Here is a 21,746-nt window from a genome sequence, read left to right on the forward strand (position 1 = left end):
CAGAGAGAGAGGGAGACACAGAATCTGAACAGGCTCCAGGCTCTGAGCTGTCGGCACAGAGCCTGACGCGGGGCTCGAACTCACAGACCGTGAGATCATGACCTGAGCTGAAGTTGGATGCTCAACCGACTGAGCCACCCAGGCGCCCCCCAGCTAGTGTTCTTAATCACTCTGCATACTGCTTCCATACGGAGGTCTTTTCCAGCCTTGTGTGGAAGAGGGAAGAATTGAGGAGTCCACAATACAGGAATGACAGTTTGTCTATCCCTGCTGTGGGACACTATGCAATCAGGAAAAAGCAGGAGGCAGATGTGTTTGTTCTGCATGCAGTGATGGTCACAGCAGATTGTTGGATGGAAAGAGCTACAGAAAAGTATATGTATCTTATAAACTAGGTTGTATAAAAACAAAGTTAAAAAGTTCACTTACTCGTTTGTAGGTTCATATGTAAATGTCAGGGGCCAAACACCAAAAAATTCACATTGGTCCCTAGGAAATTGTGAAGGAGGGGAGCTTCCATTTTTTTTTTTTTTTTTTGTCTTTTTGTTCTCTGCTGTTTGAAATGTTTACCACTAGTATGTTTTGTTTTGTAATTAACAGAACGAAGAAGAAAGTAAGCGTCCATGAATCAGGAGCCTGAGGACCCTTGTCCAGCCCTCCAGCTCTTGTCAAAGGCCTCTCTGGTGTCCCCCGCTTATCCCTGAAGGCTCCGAATCCTCTCTCCCATCCACAAGCACTTCCCAAGCCCCCCTGTGGTCACTGAGGACTTGCCTTGGCCTGGGTCTCTCATCTGGGTCCAGGTATCTGCACAGGTTCCCTGGCTAAGAGGCTGCAGTTCTATGCCTGAGCTACCCCACAGGGATGTGAAACATGGTGACCTCACAGTTAGGCTAATGACATCACGGTGGACTTGGAGGCTGACAGGACAGAAGACCTGGCAGGGCCCAGGAGATGAGAACAAGGAAGGGGTTGGCAGGTGGAGGCTGCTTTGGGTGGGAACTCGAGGCCCTATGTCCTCAGCCCACCTCCCAGGACATTCCTAGCCAGGCCTTTCAGGGACCGGACAGTCAGAAATCTCCAAGTCTACTTCCCTTTTTGTTTCTAATCAAGAGGTTTACAGACTTTTCTGAGAGTTGGGAGCAAGGGTGTGATGCCGGGGTGGGTGGAGTTAGCAGGTGGAAGATAGAAGCCAAATGTGCAGGTGACTCCTCCTCGGAGATGAGACTGGGGTTTTCTGTGGGTGCCTAGCCAGGCCCTGGCTCCCCTGTGATTCCAACAAGGCTGCACGGGAAGGCAGGCTTGTGGCCTTGGAGGCTGGGAGGGCTCCAGCTTTTGGGGCATGCAGTTTGGGTGGATCAAGGTCACAAGCGGCACCAGGGAGGAGCTCCTTCACCAATCTGAAGGATAGTGAGAGGGCAGCTGAGAAAGGCGGGAGGCTCTTTGTACAGGTAGCTGACTACTCAGATCCTGAAGGCTCAGTATTCCAGCCTGAACGCTGTTGCTTTATCTTTTGTTCTGGGCATATGTTATGGAGATTCTCGGGTTAAGCTACCGAAACCATTTCAGGAGGGTTGAAGAAAAGCAATTCCTTTAAAAGATATGGGGAAGCTCACAGAATGTCTGGAAATGCTGTAGAGCCAGACTTGGAGAATGGGCTGGATCAGGAGAAGCTGAGACCCCCCCACCCCGGACCCAGCTCAGAGAGGATTCTGCAACACCCTCTGAACCCCTTTCTTTCCTCTGCTGCCCTGGAAGCCAACGTGGCATGATGTGCAGAGTGGAGTCTGTACTTACCTGCCTCTTTCGGGCCCCTGGTTTCTGATCCAGTCTGGATGGGGGCATCCAGTTGGCCCAGTCCATGTCATGTGCCTGTATCACGTGCTGGGTTCGGGGAGGTCGGAATTAAGTGTGTGGCCATCTTGGCTTTTATAGTGGGAGGTGCATTCTGCCTCCCTCCAGATGCATGTGGGGGGAAAATTCCACATTCTGAGCATCCAAGAAACCCAACAAATGTCTGCACTGGAAGTAAAAATGAGTAGACAGTGGTTCCTGTCCCTGAGACACTCACAGGCACATAGGGGTCATTATGTGGGCAAATAATTCTGATGGGAAGTGATGGAGGCCATGGTGGAGGTGGTCACCAGCCAGGGGCTGGGCTGGCAGAGAAACACCGGTAATATGTCCCTGCTCGTGGTGGAGTGTCCAAGATGTCCCTGTGTGCTCCAGGCCACCTCAATGGAATGGCTGGGTGGAGTCTGATGACTGGTTGGGCCTGTGTCACACGGGGCCAGACATTGTGTGATACGGATCCACCGACTGGGCAGAATTTGAGTCTCTAGAAATGTGTGCCTTTTCTTGCTCTCAGAAGTAATGAAACTGCTTGGCCTAAAAAACTGCTTCCTAACCAATGGAGCTTCTCCTTTGATATCTAGCCATTCCTTATATGCATTTTGCTATGCCACTGAATCACCTCTTACCCCTGTTGGGGCCTCAGCTCAGTATCGGGATAAGAGAAAGGATTTCTCAGGAGAAGCAGATCAGAGATGGGACGAGAAAGAGGAGGGTGTATTTGCTGCCTCCGGGGCCTCTGCTCCGTGAGATCAGATTCCTTCTCTTCTCTGCTCCACTCCATATCCTTCCGTGTTGCCTGCTGTGGTCTATGTCTATAACTGTCCCTGTCCCTTCACCACCATCACTGTCCTCCCTGTCATCATCACTGCCCGGTTCCATCTTGGCCAGGCCCCTGTCTCCAGAAGGACCCCAGCTTCAGCCGTTGAGCCTTGCTGTGTCCCTCTTGGCCTCACATAGCCCCACCCCACTCGCCCCAGCTTCACACACTGATATTCCAGAACCCCAGTTTGTAGTGGTCCCAAATCAGCACATTGTCCCGTAGAGTTGCCACGGGTAGGTAAAGGCTGGTGGGTGGGTCCCTCTCATCAGGTCTCTCACAGCCCCCCCCACCCCCCGCCTGCCCCCTTCTTCCTACTTGTGGCAACTTCAAATGAAGCACCTTCCTGTCACACTCACTGGGGCCTCAACCACAGGCAGCAGCTGCCCGCCTGCCCACCTCCCTGCATCCCTCAGAGGGAACTTCTGCAGAACCAGGTGAAGAGGCTCACGCAGGCAGGTGAAAAGCCTCTGCTGGGCAGGGTCGGGAGGAGTGGGGGAAGGGAAAAAGGAGACCGTGCTTTGGCAGGCTGAGACACTCGAGTGAACGTGCTAGGGTCCGCGGTCCGAGGAGCACTGGAGGAGGAGGGAAGTGTGGCCACTGAGGAGAAGGGGAATGAGCCTTGAGACACTTGCTGAGCTGAAGTGGTCCCTGTGCTGTGTGGCCTTCGGTGAAAAGAAGGCAGAGAAGCGGACAGCTGAGCAGAGAATCTTCCTGTCAGGCCAGTCAGGGGACCCAGGGGACTCTTGGCCTGCTTTCTCAGACTGTCCCTGGTGAGGGAGCTGAGCCTGGGTAGTCTGGGCAGCAGGACCCTAGGGCTTCCTCTGCTGCCCAGAAAAGCCGCGTCGATGATCTCTGAGTTCACTCAGAAGTACCTTCCATGAGGATCTTCCTCTCTGTCCTCTTCCCCAGGGATGAGCATAAGGCCAGCTCAGCTTCTCACCTCTGATTGTCTCCATTCGATCTTCTTCCTGCACCTACCAAGAAAGCATCACTGGCTTCTAAATGTCAATACTGAGTCCTTAGACATCAGCCTGTCCAACCCTCGTGTTTTGCAGATAGGGAAACTGAGGCCAGGAGGGGCAGTGACTCAAAGTCACACGGTGGTGTAGTGGAACGGCCAGCTCTAGAAGCCAGGCTCCTGTGTGGAGGTCCTTCACTGCTCACCTGTGACTGACCTGTCTTCCCATCAGGTAGTAGGGGCATGAAGGGGGAGTCTGCTCCAGAATTGGGTTGTTGCCACAAGACTCAGCCTCCGGGGAGTACAGGGAGCTCCCTGTCCTCCAGCCTGGACTTCCAGCTCTGCCAAGGCAACCAGGTAAGGAGGGATCCCAGCCCAATCTTTGAGGGCAGCCTGCTCACAAAGGGAGAGGATATTAGGATGAAGTGGGGGGGAGGGGGAAATCTGAAGGGACAAGTTTCCCACTGGCCCCTGGTCCTGAGCACTCCTACCCCACCTGGTACATCATGGAGATGTGCCCTGGGGGTGCCAGAGACCCTCTCCCATGCCCCAGGGGCCAGACCTTTCCTGTGGGGCGTGAGAAGGGATAGCATAGCGCCTGCAGGAGGCTTGGCTGTATGACCACGACCTGGGCCTTAGCGGGAGGGAAGCTCAGGGCCATCTTGTGGGGTTTACAGTCTTCGATGAGGATTTTCTCCAAGTTCATCTAGGCTCCATTCAAAACACAGTAGATGGTCTGAGACACAGTGGGGCCAAAGGGGTCAGGAAGGAAGGAAGGGAGAGAGACCAGGGCTAAGTGAGGGGTTGTAGAGGATAGGAGGAGGGCAGTACTGGGGTGGGTACGAAAGTCTTTGGGGAAATCTTCAAATGAGGGATGGGGAAGCCGTTTGAGTGACAGACATGATACAGGGTGGGTCTTAGCTTCTCCTCTTTTGGAAACCAAACTGGAGCTGGGACCATCCTAGGAACACAGGTGTCCCTGTCTCCCACGCCCAAGTCCCTTGCCCCCTGTCTGCCAGGTCTCCTCAGCTCGCAGGCCACTTCCTGACACTGTGGATGCCCATGGCTCATCTTGTGCCAGCTGGCTGTGCCCCTTGCCGCTGGCGCCAGCCAAGTCTGCCTTGCTGACCTGTCCCCAGGGCCTGGACCTATACCTGTGTGCCCTGCAGCCGGCATCGCTGGGCATGGCCCCACAAGGTCTCAGAAGCGACACCTCGAGCACAAGTAAGCCAGGGCAGAGGGCTGCACCGTGAAGGGGGCAGCGGGTGGGAGAGGACTCTTAGATTTCAGGACAGGAAAGGGAGGGGACCCAGTGTCACTGGTGAGGACGGAGCCTCAGGCACGCTTTACTTCCATATTTTGGCCTGGAGTCCTGGCCTGGGGCGGGGCGGGGCTTTCAGGGCGACACCTGAGCCAGAGGAGGTGCATGGACAGTGGCTTTCTCAGGCATGAGCATGGGACCTGGAGTAGGGGTAGTCCGAGTCCTGGGACTGAGCATGGCGCCCTGTGCCTAGAATGTTTGAGCTAAAGGAGTCTTCATTATGAGATAGGAGCACTGACCGGGAGCCAGAGAGCTGAGGATAGAGTCCTGGTTCTGCCCTTCCCGGCTCTGTGACCTTGGGCACATCACCGAGGCCAGTTTCTTCTTCCATGGGAGTAGGATGTCACTATACCTATGTTCTAGATTTGCTGCACCGTAACGCACCATTTCATCACACAACTGTAACCTCCTGGAGGGCAGACTGTGCTGCCCGGTCCCTTATTTCCCCAGCACAGAGCACAGAGTGAAACGACAGGTCAGCGAAGTTGGCTGAGCGAATAAATGAGGATCCAAGCAGACATCTACTTTGTGACCTTTTTTCTTTTCAGTATTTCACCTTATATGTCTCCCACCTCCCTGGCTGTTGTGCCTCAGTCTCCCTTCCTCGCTCTTCTCTGCCTACCTCCTAAATATCCCCATGCTCCATAACTCAGTCCAAAGCCTTCTTCTCTCCCCTCCCCCACCCTTTAGTCTCACCTCTTCTCTTCTCTCCCGCCTCTCCTGTTCACTTTACGGAGGGTAGTAGTGCTTTTTGACAGCTACTTCTTTCCTGCAAGAAAGGAAATGATCCGTACTTGTGCTGTTTACGACCGTACCTACTGAGCCTTTTAAACGTGGCTCGTGTGAATGAAGAACCGAATTCTTATTGTACTTATTTTAAGTAGTTGAAACGTCATCACATGAGTCAAGTGGCTACCGTTTTGGACACAGCAGATCAAGGGTCGTCCTTATGTGGTCTCCTCGGGGTCCCTGGCACCCAGATTTATGTCTTCAGCTTGGACCTCTCTTCTATAAACTCCAAACCAAACAGATAAACAAACAACCAAACAAATTCCAAACCAGTTCATCCAACTACCTACTTGGCTTCTCCACTTGGATGTCTAATAAGGTTCTTTTTTGTTTTTAATGTTTATTCATTTTTGAGAGACAGAGACAGAAGTGGGGGGGGGGCAGAGAGAGAGGGAGACACAGAATCCCAAGCAGGCTCCAGGCTCTGAGCTGTCAGCACAGAGCCCGACACGGAGCTCAAACGCATGAACTGAGATCATGACCCCAGCCAAAGTCAGACGCTTAACCGACTGAGCCACCCAAGCGCCCCTCTAGTAGGCTTCCTGATCATCTTCTCTCCCTAAAATGGTTGAGCACCACAGACATACTAGATCCTTTTGTTGGCAAGTCCAAGTGCAGACCAGGAAGGCCCAGAGAGGGGAAATGCCTGCCCAAGTCACCCAACAGGCTTGCAAGGCTACGGCGATTTCCCAGCCTGAGCAGGGCAGGTTAGATGGGGAGCAGAGCTTTCCCCCAGGTAGTGGGGCCCTGACCACTGTCTTCCTTTTCCCGCTCAGTGCTCCAGCCACCAGGGCTGCATGCAGGCTCCAATGATGGCGAGAAACTCACGGCCAAGCACTCTGCAAACAGGGACCAGAGGGGAAGCCAATGGGAAAGAGCTGGAGAGGGGGCCCGCTGCCCATCCTTCTGTCCCCACAGCAGCTCTTGCCCACCCCCCTGGCAGAACAGAAGGAGCCCCAGCCCCTTAGCTTTCTGCTCCTGTCTGTCCTGCCTGCTGCCCACTCCCATCTCCAAAGTGCTCCCATTCTGCCTTCACCCCTTCTGTCCTGCATATCCACTTCTCCTGCCTCCTCCTTACCTGCTTACCTATGGGGCCCTACCTTCTGTCCGATGCCCCCGCCTCTTCATGCAGCCCCCAGATCCCTCCCACCCCATCATGGCTATGCCCAGCTTGCTGATGAGTGTCAATGAGCCTGGGCCCCCCACGGCCCAGAGGGAGACCCTGTATCCTTACCCAGGGGCCTCCCAAGCCTCTGGCCAGATCCAGCCTTTCCAGGCCTGGAATCCAGGCCCTGGAGCTGCCAGGACCTACTCCTCAGGGCAAAAGAGTGCTGGCAGGGCGGCTCCAGCGAGGCGGACCCCACTGGGCTCCCGGACAGGCACCGCAGTGCTGCCTTACCCACTGAGGAAAGAGAATGGCAAGATCCTGTACGAGTGCAATGTATGCGGCAAGAACTTCGGGCAGCTCTCCAACCTCAAGGTATCTGCGTCTTGGGCTCCGCTGCTCCCCTCGGCATCCTTCAATGACCCCGTGCTATCCTGCTTCCAGAATCAAGGGCCTTAAAGCCAGAGCAACTCCTGGGCAGCCTCTAGGCTGTGACCTGGGATGCTTCCTTTGGCCTCTCGGTGTCATGTTTGTGGAGAGGAGATGACAAAATGGCCGCCAAAAGTCCTCTCCACTCTAAGAGATAGTCTGTGAGAGCGTCCACTGCACTCAAACATGGGGAAACTGAGGGAAAGTTTTGCCCAAAGTTACTTCGATTTAATGGTGAAGTTAGGCCTTGATATTAGCCTCTCAACATCTAGTGCAAAGCCCTTTCTGGATCCCCAGTTAAGCCTCTTCTTGTTTATTTGTTTGAAGGTCTGGTGGAGGCATAAATTTTAGTGAGCCCAGGCCACCCACCTGACAACCAGCTTTTTTCACGTGGGACCCCATGAAGCAGCACAGTGCCATTGGGGCCATCATCCACATCGCCCAGAGGGGACCCCATGGGCACACCTCTGTGTATCAGCAGAGATGGGGATCTATGCACATGTTGGCAGCACTGAAGTTGAGGAAAAGTTATGGTTGTTGAGGAGGGACGCTTCCGGGTCCCCAGGGCATGGGTGCTTAAACTTTAATGAGCCTCAAACCACCGGGGAGCTAGGAAACATGCAGATTTCTAGGTCCCAGCCCCAGGGATCTTCAGTCAGCTGGCCTGGGGCAGGGCCTGAAAATCTGCATTTTTAAAAAAATTTATTGGGGCGCCTGGGTGGCTCAGTCGGTTAAGCGTCCGACTTCGGCTCAGGTCACGATCTCGCGGTATGTGAGTTCAAGCCCCGCGTCGGGCTCTGTGCTGACAGCTCAGAGCCTGGAGCCTGTTTCCGATTCTGTGCCTCCCTCTCTCTCTGACCCTCCCCCGTTCATGCTCTATCTCTCTCTGTCTCAAAAATAAATAAACATTAAAAAAAAAAAAACTTTAAATAAAAAATTTATTTTGTGAGAGAGAGAACACAAGGGAGAGAGAGCACGAGTGGGGAAGGGGCAGAGAGAGAGCCAGAGAGAGAATCCCAAGCAGGATCCACACTGTCAGCACAGAGCCTGACACGGGGCTTGATCTCACGAACCGGGAGATCATGACCTGAGCCAAGATCAAGAGTCGGAGGCTTAACCAAATGAGCCACCCGGGCACCTCATTATTTATTTATTTATTGTTTGTTTGTTTGTTTGTTTGTTAGTTAATGAGAACGTGCATCGTTAACAGGCTCCCAGATGGTGCCGATGCTGCTGGTCTGTGGACCACACTTTGAGTCGCACCGCCTTACCTAGCCTTCTGACCACTGTCATGTCCCCTCCTGCAGGGCAGCAGAAAGAGTGAGGGTATCCTGGGGAAAGGCAAGAGGGGCCCTGGGGGCAGTGATAGAGAAGCAAGGGGATTGAGAAGCCTCAGGGCTAAATAGGGGTCCCGTGGGGATGTGGGGAGAGATTGGGACAGGATCCCAGACCCTGCCGGAGGGGTCTGGGCAGTTGGCAGCATTTGTCCCACACCTGGCTCAGGTCCATCTGCGCGTGCACAGCGGGGAGCGCCCCTTCCAGTGTGCCCTGTGCCAGAAGCGCTTCACTCAGCTCGCCCACCTGCAGAAGCACCAGTTGGTGCATACCGGGGAGCGGCCCCACGAGTGCCTGGTGAGACCCTACTTCCCCTCCCCTGTACTCCTGGGGGCTGGTGAGTAGTTCCAGGGCCCCGGAGGGATGGCACCCGTAGCCTCTATTCCCCAGTCCCCGGAGCAGGTGGAGACAGGACTGGAGGCAAGGGTGGAGGTGGGGAGGGAGGTGGAGGGAGGTGAAAATGACCCGAGTCAGCCTGGAAGGGCCAGAATGTGATACGGGAGCTCACTCCCTGGGCCTGGCGTGAGGAATAGAGATGAAGGCCTATGGGAGGAGAAGAACAAAGTTGGGGGTGCTGGGGAGTGAATACCTATTACCTACTTCCCAGGGCTGCTGCAGAAGTAAAAGGCCCAGCGTGTGAAAGTACGCACTGCGGGTAACACCAGCTTGGTGTTAGCTTCCTCTCTCTGACACTCACCACAGCCCTTGGGAAGTCAGAACAGCAGGAATGCTTCCCCCGTTTTACAGAGGCAGTCGTGAAAGAAATATAGAGGTTCTAAGTCTGGGCTACTTGGGTTCAAATTCCAGCTGTACCTCCAGCTGGTTGTGTGATCTTGGGCTAGTGGCTCGCCTCCTCTGAGCCTCGCTCTCTCGCTGAAATATAGGAGCTATACTGGTACTTAGTCATGCTTCTCCAGGGTCCTGGGGAAGACGAAGGGAGACCAACTCCTGGCATGCCGCAGCTCCCAGTAAATGTTAATTACGCCCGCTAAAGCTGTAGACCCACGCACGAGGGTCCTATGTGATTATCTCGCTCAGTCCATCATCCCTGTGAGGTTAGGTGTTTACAGTAACGTGTTACCAATAAGGAAACGAAGGCTCAGACAGGAGAAGTCACCTATGCGAGGTCACACAGGGAGTAAGAACCAGGATGCTAACCCAGGTCTGCCTGGCTCCAATGGGCCAGACGCTGTGAGTCCCAGGGAGAAATCATCAGGGGAAAGCTTCCGGGCCTGCATTACGGGGGGGGGGGGGGGGGGGGGGGGGGGGGGGGGGGGGAGCAGAGCTCCTGAGCCAGCCAGGTGGACAGAGCTGACACCAGCGCCCCTTCCCACCAGATGTGCCACAAGCGCTTCAGCAGCTCCAGCAACCTCAAGACCCATCTGCGGATGCACTCAGGGGCCCGGCCCTTCGGGTGCAGTGTCTGCCCAAGTCGCTTCACCCGGCACGTTCACCTGAAGCTGCACCAGCGGCTGCATGCCCGCCGGCCCTGCAGCCTAGCTCACACCCACCTGCCCCTGGCGTCTCTTGCCTGCTTTGCCCAATGGCACCGGGGAGCACTAGGTCTTGTGGGGGTGTCATCAGAGAGGCAGCTGGGCTGGGATTCGGAAAAGGTCAAGAGGTCCTCGGCATCTGGGGCAAGTAAGGGCAGCCAGCCTGAGCCCTGGTGCCGGGACTGTCCTGGGGAGGGGGCAGGGCAGAGCGATTAAAGGATTTTTCTCTGCGGCAAGTCGAGGCCTCCTGAGCTTCAACAGTGGCGGGGGAAGCCACTGTGTATTGGTCAGACTTCGCAATCCACCAGGTCAGGGGACACAGCCACAGAGATTCTGTGATGCTCTCCCCTGGGGTGGGGCAGGCAGCCATCTCCTGCTCCCGGTCTGGGACGAGGCCCTCCAATCTCAGCTTGCCAGTGGGTAGTTCGGCCTTCCAGGACTCTGCACTGTGCAGACTACGCTGCCACGCACGGGGCACATTGCTCTTTTTCCTGAACAGATGTTCCAGCACCTGTCCAGATGCACGTCTGCTGCTTCCCACCACCTTCTTGTCTCACAGTTCGTAAGAAGCCACTGTGCCTCCTTAGCTGGTATTCCCTGCCACGGTCAGGGGGCGGGGTGAGCTCCTCCCTCTGCATCTGCTAGGAGCTGAGCCCCCTATGGGGTGGAGGGACAAGAACACAAGGATGTCGATGTCTACTCATGACCCAGAAGCAAGATATCCCCCTGTGTGCCAGGACCAGCCACCAAAGAGGGCAAAGGGCTAAGGAGGTGCGAGCTCAGGGAAGAGGTAGAGGCTCTACAAGGAGTATAAGGAGGGAAGAACTGGCAAAGAGAGCCTGAGGAGCTAGGACCCTCCTGATGACCTTTCTCTCTGCAATCCCAGAGGATGCCCTCAGATGTGCAAGGTCTTCTGCCCCCCACTTGGGAGTTAGCAACAGGTGGGGAAAGGGCACTGCCTGAGAAGCAAGATTATTAATCACAATACACAGTAGCTATTATTGGGGTGCCTGGGTGACTCAGTGGCTAAGAATCCACCGACTCTTGATTTGGACTCAGGTCATGATCTCACGATTTGTGAGATCCAGTACAGAGCCTGCTTGGGATTCTCTCCCCCTCTCCCCCTGTGCCCCCCCCCACTTATGTGAGGGTGCTCTCTCTCTCTCTCAAAATAAATAAACTATAAGAAAATACCAATAGCTGTTATTAAACATTAATATGGGAATGCAAACTGGTGCAGCCACTCTGGAAAACAATATGGAGGTTCCTCAAAAAATTAAAAATAGAACTACCCTATGATCCAGCAATTGCACTACTAGGTATTTATCCAAGGGATACAGGTGTGCTCTGTTTTGAAGGGGCACGGGCACCCCAATGTTTATAGCAGCACTATCGACAATAGCCAAAGTGTGGAAAGAGCCCAGATGTCCATTGGCTGATGAATGGATGAAGAAGATGTGGTTTATATATACAATGTAGTATTACTCAGCGATGAGAAAGAATGAAATCTTGCCATTTGCAACTACGTGGATGGAACTGGAGGGTTTTAGGCTAAGCGAAATTCGTCAGAGAAAGACAAATATCATATGACTTCACTCATATGAGGACTTTAAGATACAAAACAGATGAGCATAAGGGAAGGGAAGCAAAAATAATATAGAAACAGGGAGGGGGACAAAACTTAAGAGACTCTTAAATATGGAGAACAAACAGAGGGCTACTGGAGGGGTTGTGGGAGGGGGGATGGGCTAAATGGGTGAGGGGCATTAAGGAATCTACTCCTGAAATCATTGTTGATCTATATGCTAACTAACTTGGATATAAATCAAGAAAATAAATTAAATAAACTAAAAAAACCCCAGTAATAACTGGCCAACTTCCAGCAGGGGGCCTCCATTCGCACCCCTGTGGGTTTGAGAGCGGCTTCCCCACCAGGGACTGGGCAAGATTCACCCTGTGTTGTAGGCTCCCCAGGAGCGCAAGAGAAAACTCTTATGGGGAGCCCCTCTTGTCAGGGCAATGGCGGGGTGGCCTTTGGCCTTCCCCGCAGTAATCAAGGTCCGAGTTTAAGCCCACCTCGTCACCTCTTTGGCTCTGCGCCAGATGCCAACCACTCGGGCTAGGCCCCACCCACTCCGCAAGACCAAGCCCAAACCGGTCTTGATCCCGCCCCTGCGTTCTAGCCCCTCCTTCTCGGGGGCGGGGAGAGACCTCTCGTTTCTCCCTGCCTCTTGACCCCCGCAGGACCTAGGTCCCTCTTTCCCCGCCCACCTCGTGCAAGGCCAGCATGGGGGCTGCCAGCACCCGGTGTACCCCTGGCGCCTCCCCATGCCTGAAGAAGTAGCGCGGACCTGACTGAGAGCATGGCCTGGGCGGGGGTGGGCGAGGCTCTGGCGGAGCGGCCCGGGTTGGGGGCGGCCCCTGCGAAGCGCACCCCGTGCCCTGCACCAAGGGTAGCATCTGGGTCAGTCCCCCGCCCGCCCCGAGTGCGGGCGGGGCCGCTGTTTGCTCCGGGGGGCGGGCCGGAGAAGGCGTTTCCCTGCAAATAAGCGGATCCGGGTGGCCCCCGTGGCTCCGCAGCGGTCTGGTGTCCCGAAGCCCGGGGCTTTGCCCTTGCCATGGCCGAGCGGCACGGGGGTCTGGGGGCACGCCTGGCCCGCCGCTTGGCAGGGCTAGGGCTCGGGAGGAAGCGCAGGGGGAAGAGGACCCCGGAGGAGGCCAGAGCTCGGGATAGGTGAGGGGGATGGAGGAGGGCCGCAGGGGCTCCCCTGGGCCCTAGGGATGTGTGTGTGCGTGTGTGTGCGCGCGCGTGTGTGAGTGAGCGCGTAGTGGATGTTCAAATAAGCCTGTATGAGTGTCTCGGAGCATAAAAATATAAGTGTCAGTGTACTAAGATTTTGGATACGTGAATGTGAAAACGATCTTTATAAAAGTATCTGTGCTCTTTTAAAACTTTAAAACAACTTTTGCAATTCCGTACACGCGATAGGCGGCCTGCAGACAGTGATTTCCTCTCCTGAGACAGTTTAAAGGCAAATGCGGTAGCTCCCCCCACCCCTGTGGACTTTGATTCTCACATCACAGGCCAGTTTACCTCTGGTCTTCCTTCCCTTTGTCATGAGCAGGACAGGTACCTGAATTGCCTCCAACTGCACTGCATTTGCCCTTATGTGCCAGAGAAAGGATTTCCCCTGTCGTCCCAGACTGGAACAACAATAAACTTTATTTGCCTTTCATGCCCTACCTGGATTATCTCGTTTAATCCTCACAGCAGCTCTTACGAGGCAGGTATTTCATGTGATTCAGATATAGAAATGGAGGTTCAGAGAGGTGAAGTCACCTGCCCAGTCACACAGCTGGGAAGTGGCCGAGCCTGGTTACAGGCTTAAGCGGCCTGACTCCAGAGCCTGCATCCTGACAGCCCTGGATGTGCTAGAGAGATTTCAGGACTGCAAAGCCAGGGGGCCAGAGCCTCATCCTAACCCTAGGTGCCACTGGGCTTGTCACCTTGAACAAATTGCTTCCTCTCTGAGCCCATTCACTGGTGGCTAATGTCTAAGTGAAAGGGAAAAGGCTCTGGACGGCAAAGCTGAATGGCTGGGAGGGAGGACAGTGAAGAGGATCCCAGCAGCTCACAGTGGAATCGGAAAAGAGCTAGGAATGTGCTCTCAGGCACGGGGTATTGTGTATCTACGGAGTTATGCAGCAATTTGTTCTGATCTTATCATGACAGAGCTGTCTTTGGCCCCTCTGGGAGGGGTGGGAGCGTGATGGGGGCAGAGTGAGAGGAGGGGTTGTACTGTTCTTCCACACCAAAGAGAGAGGGGAGGGGAGGGCCTAGCCACCCTGAAAGCCTGGAAGCCTGGATGCCCCGGGGCGGGTGGGGGGGGGGGAAGTACCCACACCCTGACACTGCCCTGCCCGCCCCCACTTGGAAGACACACCCTCTCCCATTACCCTGTATGGCAGGAACCTGCCCTATAGGCCCAGGTGGCACTGCCCCTCCCTTTCCCCACTTGAGAGGAGGCAGGGTTGGCATGCAGGTGAGTCAGGGGTTGGGAGGACAGGGGAGGGACTGCACATGCTCGTGGGCCAGCGTGATGATACATCCCATGCATGCACTTGGAGTTGGTTCTCACCAGACGTGGGAATAGGACTCCTGCACTAAGGCACAGGCCTCTGATCCCTGCTGATTGCCTGGAGTTGGGCGCAAGGTGCATGGAGGAGGCAGTCAAGGCACTTCCCCATCTTGCCCCCATTAGCGCTGTGATGTCTAACCAGCTTTTGGAGTGGGACAGTCCTAGTGTCTTAACTCCAAGGGTCACTAGCTGTGTGACTCCAGGCAAGTCACTTCACCTTTCTGGACTTCAGTTTCCTTACTGAAAAACTATGGACACAATATCCACCTTCTAGGATTATTGTGAGGCTCGAAGAAGATCATATGAGCACCATACCTAAGGCTAAGCCCGGCATGGCATGGGGAGGGCCTCCACAAATGGCAAGCTTTCGAATTATTGAGGTGCTGTCCTGCTTCTATATTCTAAATTTTTTTTTCAACATTTTTTATTTATTTTTGGGACAGAGAGAGACAGAGCATGAACGGGGGAGGGGCAGAGAGAGAGGGAGACACAGAATCGGAAACAAGCTCCAGGCTCCGAGCCATCAGCCCAGAGCCTGACGCGGGGCTCGAACTCACGGACCGCGAGATCGTGACCTGGCTGAAGTCGGACGCTTAACCGACTGCACCACCCAGGCGCCCCCTGCTTCTATATTCTGACCCTGCTACAGACCTAGTCCTCATTTTTGCCTCAAGCTTATCCTTGTCTCTTTCTCTCTCTTTGGGAGTACCCAGCTGGGGGAGGGAGCAGAGAGGAGGCTGCTGCATAGACCTTGCCCCACTCACAAGGTTTCAGGAGCTCAGCCTGCCTGTGTGCCCTGAGAGAAGTGGGGAAGGACCCGAAGGTCCAGTCTAGGGGTGGGAGAGGAGGAAGCTACTTCACTCCCTTCCCTTTGCTTCCTTCCTAGGCCCTGGGGTGGCCAGAGCTGCCCTGACCTGGCCCAGGGCCTGGGCAGCACCAACAATGTCAGCCTCAAGGTAAGAAAGAATCTGAAGGGGTGGGAGAGGAGGAGGGCCAGAAGCTTGGGGAGGAGCTGGGCAGGCCCTGAGAACCCGGAGTTCTCTCATCCTCCCTCTGCCACTGATTCACTGTGTGACCCTGAGTAGATGCCCCCCCTCCCCCACCTCTGAACTTCAGTTTCCCTATCTGCAAAATGGGGACAATAATGCAGCTCAGAGGTGTTGTGAGAAAGAAAGTAAACATGTAAAACATCCAGCATGAGGCACTAGGTGTTCTGGAAGCATAAGCTTAGTAATGCTCAGGCCCTTGGGGGAGGCGCTGAGGGCCAGTGCCTATTCCCAGGACCCCCTCCTCCACCCTCCCTCCTCTAGCTTGACCTTGTCTCATCTTTGGCCCCAGCCTTCCTGGCATGGCTCCCCAGGGGGTAAAGCTGGGCCAGTGGTTTAACCCTCTGGCCACAGTATCCCCATCTTCAGTGGGGACCCGAGCCATGGCTTGAACAGTGACGGGGTGTCCTTCCTTTAGAGAAGCAAATAGCCTTCTCTGGAGGTGGCTCAAGCAGCCATGTGTCTGTGGTCCTGAATGCCATTAGTAATAACTAGCATTTAATTGAGTACTCATTATGTGCTGGTTACCCTGCACGGCTTATCTCCTACAGTCTTCACAGCACTCGCAGGAAGCAAGTACTGTTATTATCACACCCATTTTACACACGGGGACACTGAGAGTGTGCCAGGAAGTACCAGAGCTGGGATCTGAGCCCGGGTTGCCTCGCTGCAGGCCCCTACATTAACCACTGTACCCTCTTGAGGTATTTAGCCCCTGAGGAAAGAGAGACTGAATCTATTTCATAGATGAGTAAATTGAGATATTTGGGATCAAGGGCCGCTGCTAGGAGGAATTTTGACCCCAGACGTGGCTCCTCTGTTGCCAAGGACACAAGCCTGTCCCTGAAAATCGGTGGTTTGGGGAGCAGTGTCCATATGGATCTGGGATCCCTGGCCCCGTCTTCTCATTCCCACGGCCCAGCTGGGCCCCAGAGGAAGACAGCAGATGGAGGTTAGGTTTGCCCCACTTTCGGGGGAACCACCTTCCCTGGCTTCCCCACGGCCCAGGTGCACCTCTGCGCCCAGTGTGTTTGGAAATCTCAGGCTGTGAGGGTACTGGGGAGGGGGCTGCGAGCTGTCTGGAAGCCCGAAGCAGGCAGAGGCCACAGGCACTTGTAGCACGCATGCCCTTGCAGCCCCTAATCCCCAGAGCAGCTGGTGCCACAGGGCCAGAGGCCTGTGGATGCCTGGGAAGGCAGCAGTTGGCCTGAGAGTTGGGCCCTCACTGAGTGACTTTAGTCAAGTCAGTGTCCTCTCTGGGCCTCACTTTCCTCATATGTAGAATGGGAGGGGGTGAGTTAAATGCCGTGGGCCTTCCCAGAGCTCTGCCCTTTGGTCTAGTTCTCACGGGCCTTACGGCACCTCTGCTCAGCTTCTCCTGTGCCAAGGAGGGCAGTCAAGAGTGTTCAGAGGCGCTTGGGGGGGACAGGAGAAAGTGCTGTTGCCGGACCCCTGTCTCTGCTTTCCCCCAGGCCCAATCCCAGAGCTGCTCAGAATGGGACCTTCAGGCAGGGAGCTGTGGTTCCTGGCTTTGGAAGAGACGACACAGCTCAGGGGGAACCACTCAACCCCTGGGGCGCCTACAGAGGCCAGCTGTGGGCAGTGCTTCTGACCTGGCCAACTGTGCCTCCGTGGGACCGGAGAGCCTGGCGCTGGCAGCAGAGACTGCTCGAGACTTGGCCCTCGTGCCCGCTGCTGCTCCTGGGTGTTTGGAACAAGGAACCTCAGGCTGCGCTTGCCTGCAACCCCCCTACACTGCTCCAGACGTTCCTCTGAGGCCTGAGCCACACGGCAGCCTGGAAGACCTGTTGCCCCGCCCAGCATCCTTCCCCACGGCCCAGGGGGCAAAGGGCGAGCCTGTGCCAGCAGGGCCGACGCTGCCACATCCAGCCCAGACCCTGCACCGGAGTCCCTCTGCCAGGAGGACCCGCTACCACATCACTATCACCCTACAGGGCCATGGGCAGGCACCTGGGGAGGAGCACGAGGAGCCTAAACCGGCCCAACCAGCTCTCCACCCCTGCGGCCCTGAGGAATCCAGGGGCTGGCGGGAGCCTCCCCAGGGGCCCCGCCCCATCACGGGGTGCCTGACAGACCTGCCCCAGGAACCCCGGCCAAGAGCCCCACCGCATCAGGATATCACAGCCCAGCAGCAGGAGCTCCGGGCCCACTGGACACCTAGATCCCCACACAGACGGTGAGTACAGGTCAGTCCCCACACGGGGCGACAACAGGAGGGGAAACCGGCCTGGCTGCCCCGCTCTCGCGTCTCTGATCTCTGGGCTTTTCCAATTCAAGGCTCATTCATTCAGTACCCTGAGCATGAGCTGACTCCACCATCTCCTCCCGACCCCAGCTCTGCCCTCCTCTCCCTCCCCTCACCCACAGGCTGCCTCCAGGAAGGACTGCCGCTCTCCTCCTCTGTCCACCTGCGGAGGGGGATAGCCTGTCATAGAAGGGATGGGGGAGGGTCACCTCCTCAGCAACACCCACCACTCACTCCCTGGTGCTGTTTAGGAGACCTCAGACCCAGCCCGCGAATGGGCACCCAGCCTAAGCGCTGGGTGTCCGGGGGCAGGCTGCTTAACCTCTCTGGGTCTTGAGTTGTTGAGTAGATTTGGTAGCTGGAAGGAGGTAGTGAGGAAGGAGGAGGTGGACACAGGACATGCTTTGAACTCCAGGAGTCGGGCTGTCCAAATAGCAGGGATGCTTGTTACTAACGCCTCGGTCGCAGCATAATTACCCTACCTGGCTCTGGGGTGGCTACCACAGGAACAGCGCAAGGCTCCCAAGCCTTGGTTTTTATTTGTATTGAAATGACTCTCCTAAATCTGCCTGGTAGGCCCAGAGCTAGAAGGGTGGGTCCCCTAAAACTCACTGAGGAGGGGGTGACATCTCTAGGGCCGCCAGGCCTCAAACCGGGCTCTGAAAAGTTCCTAGTGATGATGGTGGTGGCTATTATTTGTGGCTTGTTTTCTAAGCATAATTCGTTTCAGTCCTCAAATAGCCCCATGAAGTAGGACTAAAGTTGCTCACCGCCCCCATTACAATAGGGACACTAAGGCTCAGAGAGGTTACATCACTTGCCCAAAGTCAACTAGAAAGCAAAGGGGTCAGAATTTGAACCCGGATGCCTGTGCTCTAACCACTGCTTTATCCTGCCTCTCCCGGAGGCTTCGCTGGTCCTGTGCAGACAGCAGAGGGTCGAATGAGGTTGCCGTAGAGGGTTTACAGGGACCTCGCGGAGGTGGATTTGGCAGCAGCAGGAATGCCCAGGCCCCTGGGCAGGAGTTGGGGTACCTTGTCCTGTGGCAAGGAAGAGGGAGAGGTGGACCCAGGCTTGCTCAGAGACCTGCTCCGGTGCCCCAGCTGGGAGAGAAGGGCTGCAGAGAGAGGGAAGGTAGGCAGCAGAGGCAGGCCTCAGAGAGGAGAAGGAAGAAGCAGTAGGTTCAGCTGAGGGGACCTGGGCTCTATCTGCCACTTCCTGGCTATTTGGGGACTAGGTAGCTAATGACAGACTCTGACCAGAGGCTAAGGCTCAGGTGCAGAAGCAGGAAGCAGACCTCCAGGGATAGCCTCCTTCTATGTCCCCTTTCTGGGGAAGCATATCTGGGCCAGGATTGGCAGATATTGGGGCAGGGGGGAGGCGCGACACAGTTGGGGCTGTAAGTGGGAATGTGTAAGATACGTGTGCGTCCACGTGTGTGTCTGTGTTCAAGTGCAGGCAAATTTCACGAGGAGGAGGAGGGGGACGGCTGTGAGTGGCCTGTGTGTCTTGTGAACAGGCACGTGTGTCATTGTGTCTGTGTGTTTCCGTGCGTGTGTGACCTGCATGTCCGCTGTGTCTCTGAGTGTCTGTAACTCTGACTCTGTGTCTGACCGTGTGGGTCCGTGTAAGCGTCCCGGTCTGTCTTTGTGCCTGTGTGACTCGGTGGGTCCGTGCTAGTGACTGTGTGTCAGTGTGTGCCTGTGTGACGCAGCGTGTGTTTGTGGGCCTGTGGGCCTGTGGACTGGTTTGGCCTAGTTTGGGGGTGACTCACAGGTAAGCGGGGAGAATCCAGGACTTGTTGGGTTAGATGAGGCTCTTTCCCACACTCCCCCCACCCCCTCCTCAGCCTCTCCCTTTTCCTGCCCCACACACCTCGCTTGGAGGTCACAGTCACCGTGCCAACAGGTCCATGTTGGTCTGGGCCCCTGAAAAAGAGATGGCTGTGGGAATGAGGACTTCTGCTAGCCTAGAAAGGGCATCCTGGGTCATCGGGGGGTGTCTTCAGAGCAAGGATGAAAGGGGGCAGCTATGGGCAGGCAGATTTCCAGCAGAGTTTGAAGAACACTTTAGCAGTCATGACTGTCCAGGGATGGGACAGGTCAACTGTCAAATGGTGACCTCTGTATCCTAGAAATGTGCAGGCAGAAGGCGATGAGCACATGTTTATGGAATGAGTGACTGGCAGGGGTGTTGCTCACGGGCTGGGCTGGCTTGAGAAAGGCGTGGAATCCTACTTGCTGGCAGGTCATTTACAGTGTCTGATCTGATGACCAGTGGCTTCCTTTGAAGCTCTTCTTCTGTTGCTTTGCCAAAACCAATGGGGCCTTCCAAATGTGGTTCCTGTTTTTAAATGGAGTTCTTTGATCCCTGGACTCCTAGGATACCTCTTTTGGGTACACCAAAGCAGGGCCTAGCACATCACCTAAAACTGTTAGCATTGGATGAATGAATGAATGAATCAATCAATCAATCGATCAATGACTTAAAACCCAGGCTCTGCCACTTACTATCAATGCCCTCGGGGGTAGGGAATCTCACTGAAATCATACTTACTATTTTCTCAGAAATTAAGAGGAGACTCAGTGCGGGGCTCAGCGAAAAGGTGAGCTCCTTGTCAGGAGTCCCAGCAAGCAGACAGGGTTCTGATGGAAGAAAAGGGACCCCTTAGTGAGGACAGGAGGAGGCCAGGGCCTCAGCCAAGGGCTGTGATCTAGGGCCTCAGGCGTCTGGTTGTGTCCTGCTCTCAGGAATTCTGGTCTGAGGAAAGGATTGGGGATTCATGTCAGCCCCCTACCTTTCCCATTCACAAGGCTGTTCCAGGGCCACTCGTAGCTTCCATGGTTCTGAAGTCAAGCAGGCTTCCCTGGGCCTCAACCCCTTTCATCTCTGCTCCTCATAAAACCTGAGTCACTGTGAGGGCCACAGAGCAGGATCAAAGTTCTGGGTTCCACCAGGCTCTCAGGAGGGAAGAAGATAGAAATGGGGGAGGGAAGTTGGGGGCATAGGTGCATTTCTGGCCTTAGCTTCTCTTATAATGGCCCCCAGGGGCTGCCTCATGGATAGGAGGAGTGGCCTTAAAGACAGGCTGGCCCTGAGGCTAAGGATGAAAGGCCTGACCTCTTGGGTCCTTGAGATCTGACAATAAGACTGTCTTGGTCAGTGCAGCTTGGAAGTTGGGGTGGGGGCTGGGTGGTCCCTCCAGGACTACTGTGGTTCCCTTTAAAAGTAAACCTCCAGGGGCGTCTGGGTGGCTCAGTCGGTTGAGCGTTGAGCGTCGAACTTCTTCGGCTCAGGTCATGATCTCGCGGTCCGTGAATTCGAGCCCACGGGCTCTGTGCTGACAGCTCAGGGCCTGGAGCCTGCTTTGGATTCTGTGTCTCCCTCTCTCTCTGCCCCTTTCCCATTCATGCTATCTCTCTGTCTCTCTCTGTCTCTCTCTCTCTCTCTCAAAAATGAATAAATGTTTAAAAAATTTAATAAAACAAAAAAAAAGTAAACCTCCAAACCAGGGTCTCCGTTCACCAGATAATTACATTAAGGAGTTTGGTTTGGTGGCTAAGCATATAGAGTTGGGGTTCAGTCTTGCCTCTGCCGCTGTGTGGTTCTGGGCAAGTTTCTTTTCTTTTCTTTTTTCTTTTTGAGAAAGACAGAGAGAGTGCAAGCAGGGGAGGGGCAGAGAGAGAGGGAGAATCTCAAGCGGGTTCTGCGCTGACAGCGCAGAGTCTGGGCGAGTTTCTTAACCTCCCTGAGCCTTTTTTTGTCCTCTTCTGCAAAATGGGAATGTTTGTTTATAAGTTATTCTTTGAGGCATCAAATGCGTGAGATTCTTTTGAAGATTCAGTAGGACAATGAACATAAAGCAGCTAGCAAGCCTGGCCCAGAGTAAGCCCTCAACACATGGCTGTTATTATCACTATTACTATTCTTTTAATGTTTATTTATTTTTGAGACAGAGAGAGACAGAGCAGGAGAGGAGATGGGAGGAGATAGCAGAGAGAGAGGGAGACAGAATCCGAAGCAGGCTCCAGGCTCTGAGCTGTCACCACAGAGCCCGACGCGGGGCTCGAGCTCACGGACCGCGAGATCATGACCTGAGCCGAAGTCGGCCGCTCAACCGACTGAGCCACCCAGGCGCCCCTCAGACGTGATTTCTAACCGCAGCCTGGCGACTCAGCATCTCCGTCACCCTGG

The 21,746-nt window shown here is 55.0% G+C and overlaps 2 protein-coding genes across 2 annotated transcripts; both read left to right on the forward strand.

Moving 5' to 3' along the window:
- The first annotated feature begins 713 nt into the window (after positions 1-713).
- ZNF683 (zinc finger protein 683) lies at positions 714-11,943 on the forward strand. Its single transcript, XM_049617720.1, is given in 7 exon segments — positions 714-3,127; positions 3,862-3,986; positions 4,649-4,853; positions 6,516-7,219; positions 8,777-8,905; positions 9,946-10,241; positions 10,243-11,943. Coding segments are annotated over 6 exon segments (1,731 nt in total). The 5' UTR covers positions 714-3,127; positions 3,862-3,872; the 3' UTR covers positions 10,526-11,943.
- A 2,195-nt stretch (positions 11,944-14,138) lies between these two features.
- Positions 14,139-17,625, forward strand: LOC125913710 (uncharacterized). The gene is made up of 3 exons (XM_049618897.1): positions 14,139-14,144; positions 15,047-15,196; positions 16,759-17,625. Exons 1-3 carry the CDS (start codon positions 14,139-14,141, stop codon positions 17,485-17,487), a joined length of 885 nt encoding a protein of 294 aa, XP_049474854.1. The 3' UTR covers positions 17,488-17,625.
- Positions 17,626-21,746: the final 4,121 nt, after the last annotated feature.

Source organism: Panthera uncia (assembly GCF_023721935.1).
Source record: "Panthera uncia isolate 11264 chromosome C1 unlocalized genomic scaffold, Puncia_PCG_1.0 HiC_scaffold_4, whole genome shotgun sequence".
Lineage (NCBI taxonomy): Eukaryota > Metazoa > Chordata > Mammalia > Carnivora > Felidae > Panthera > Panthera uncia.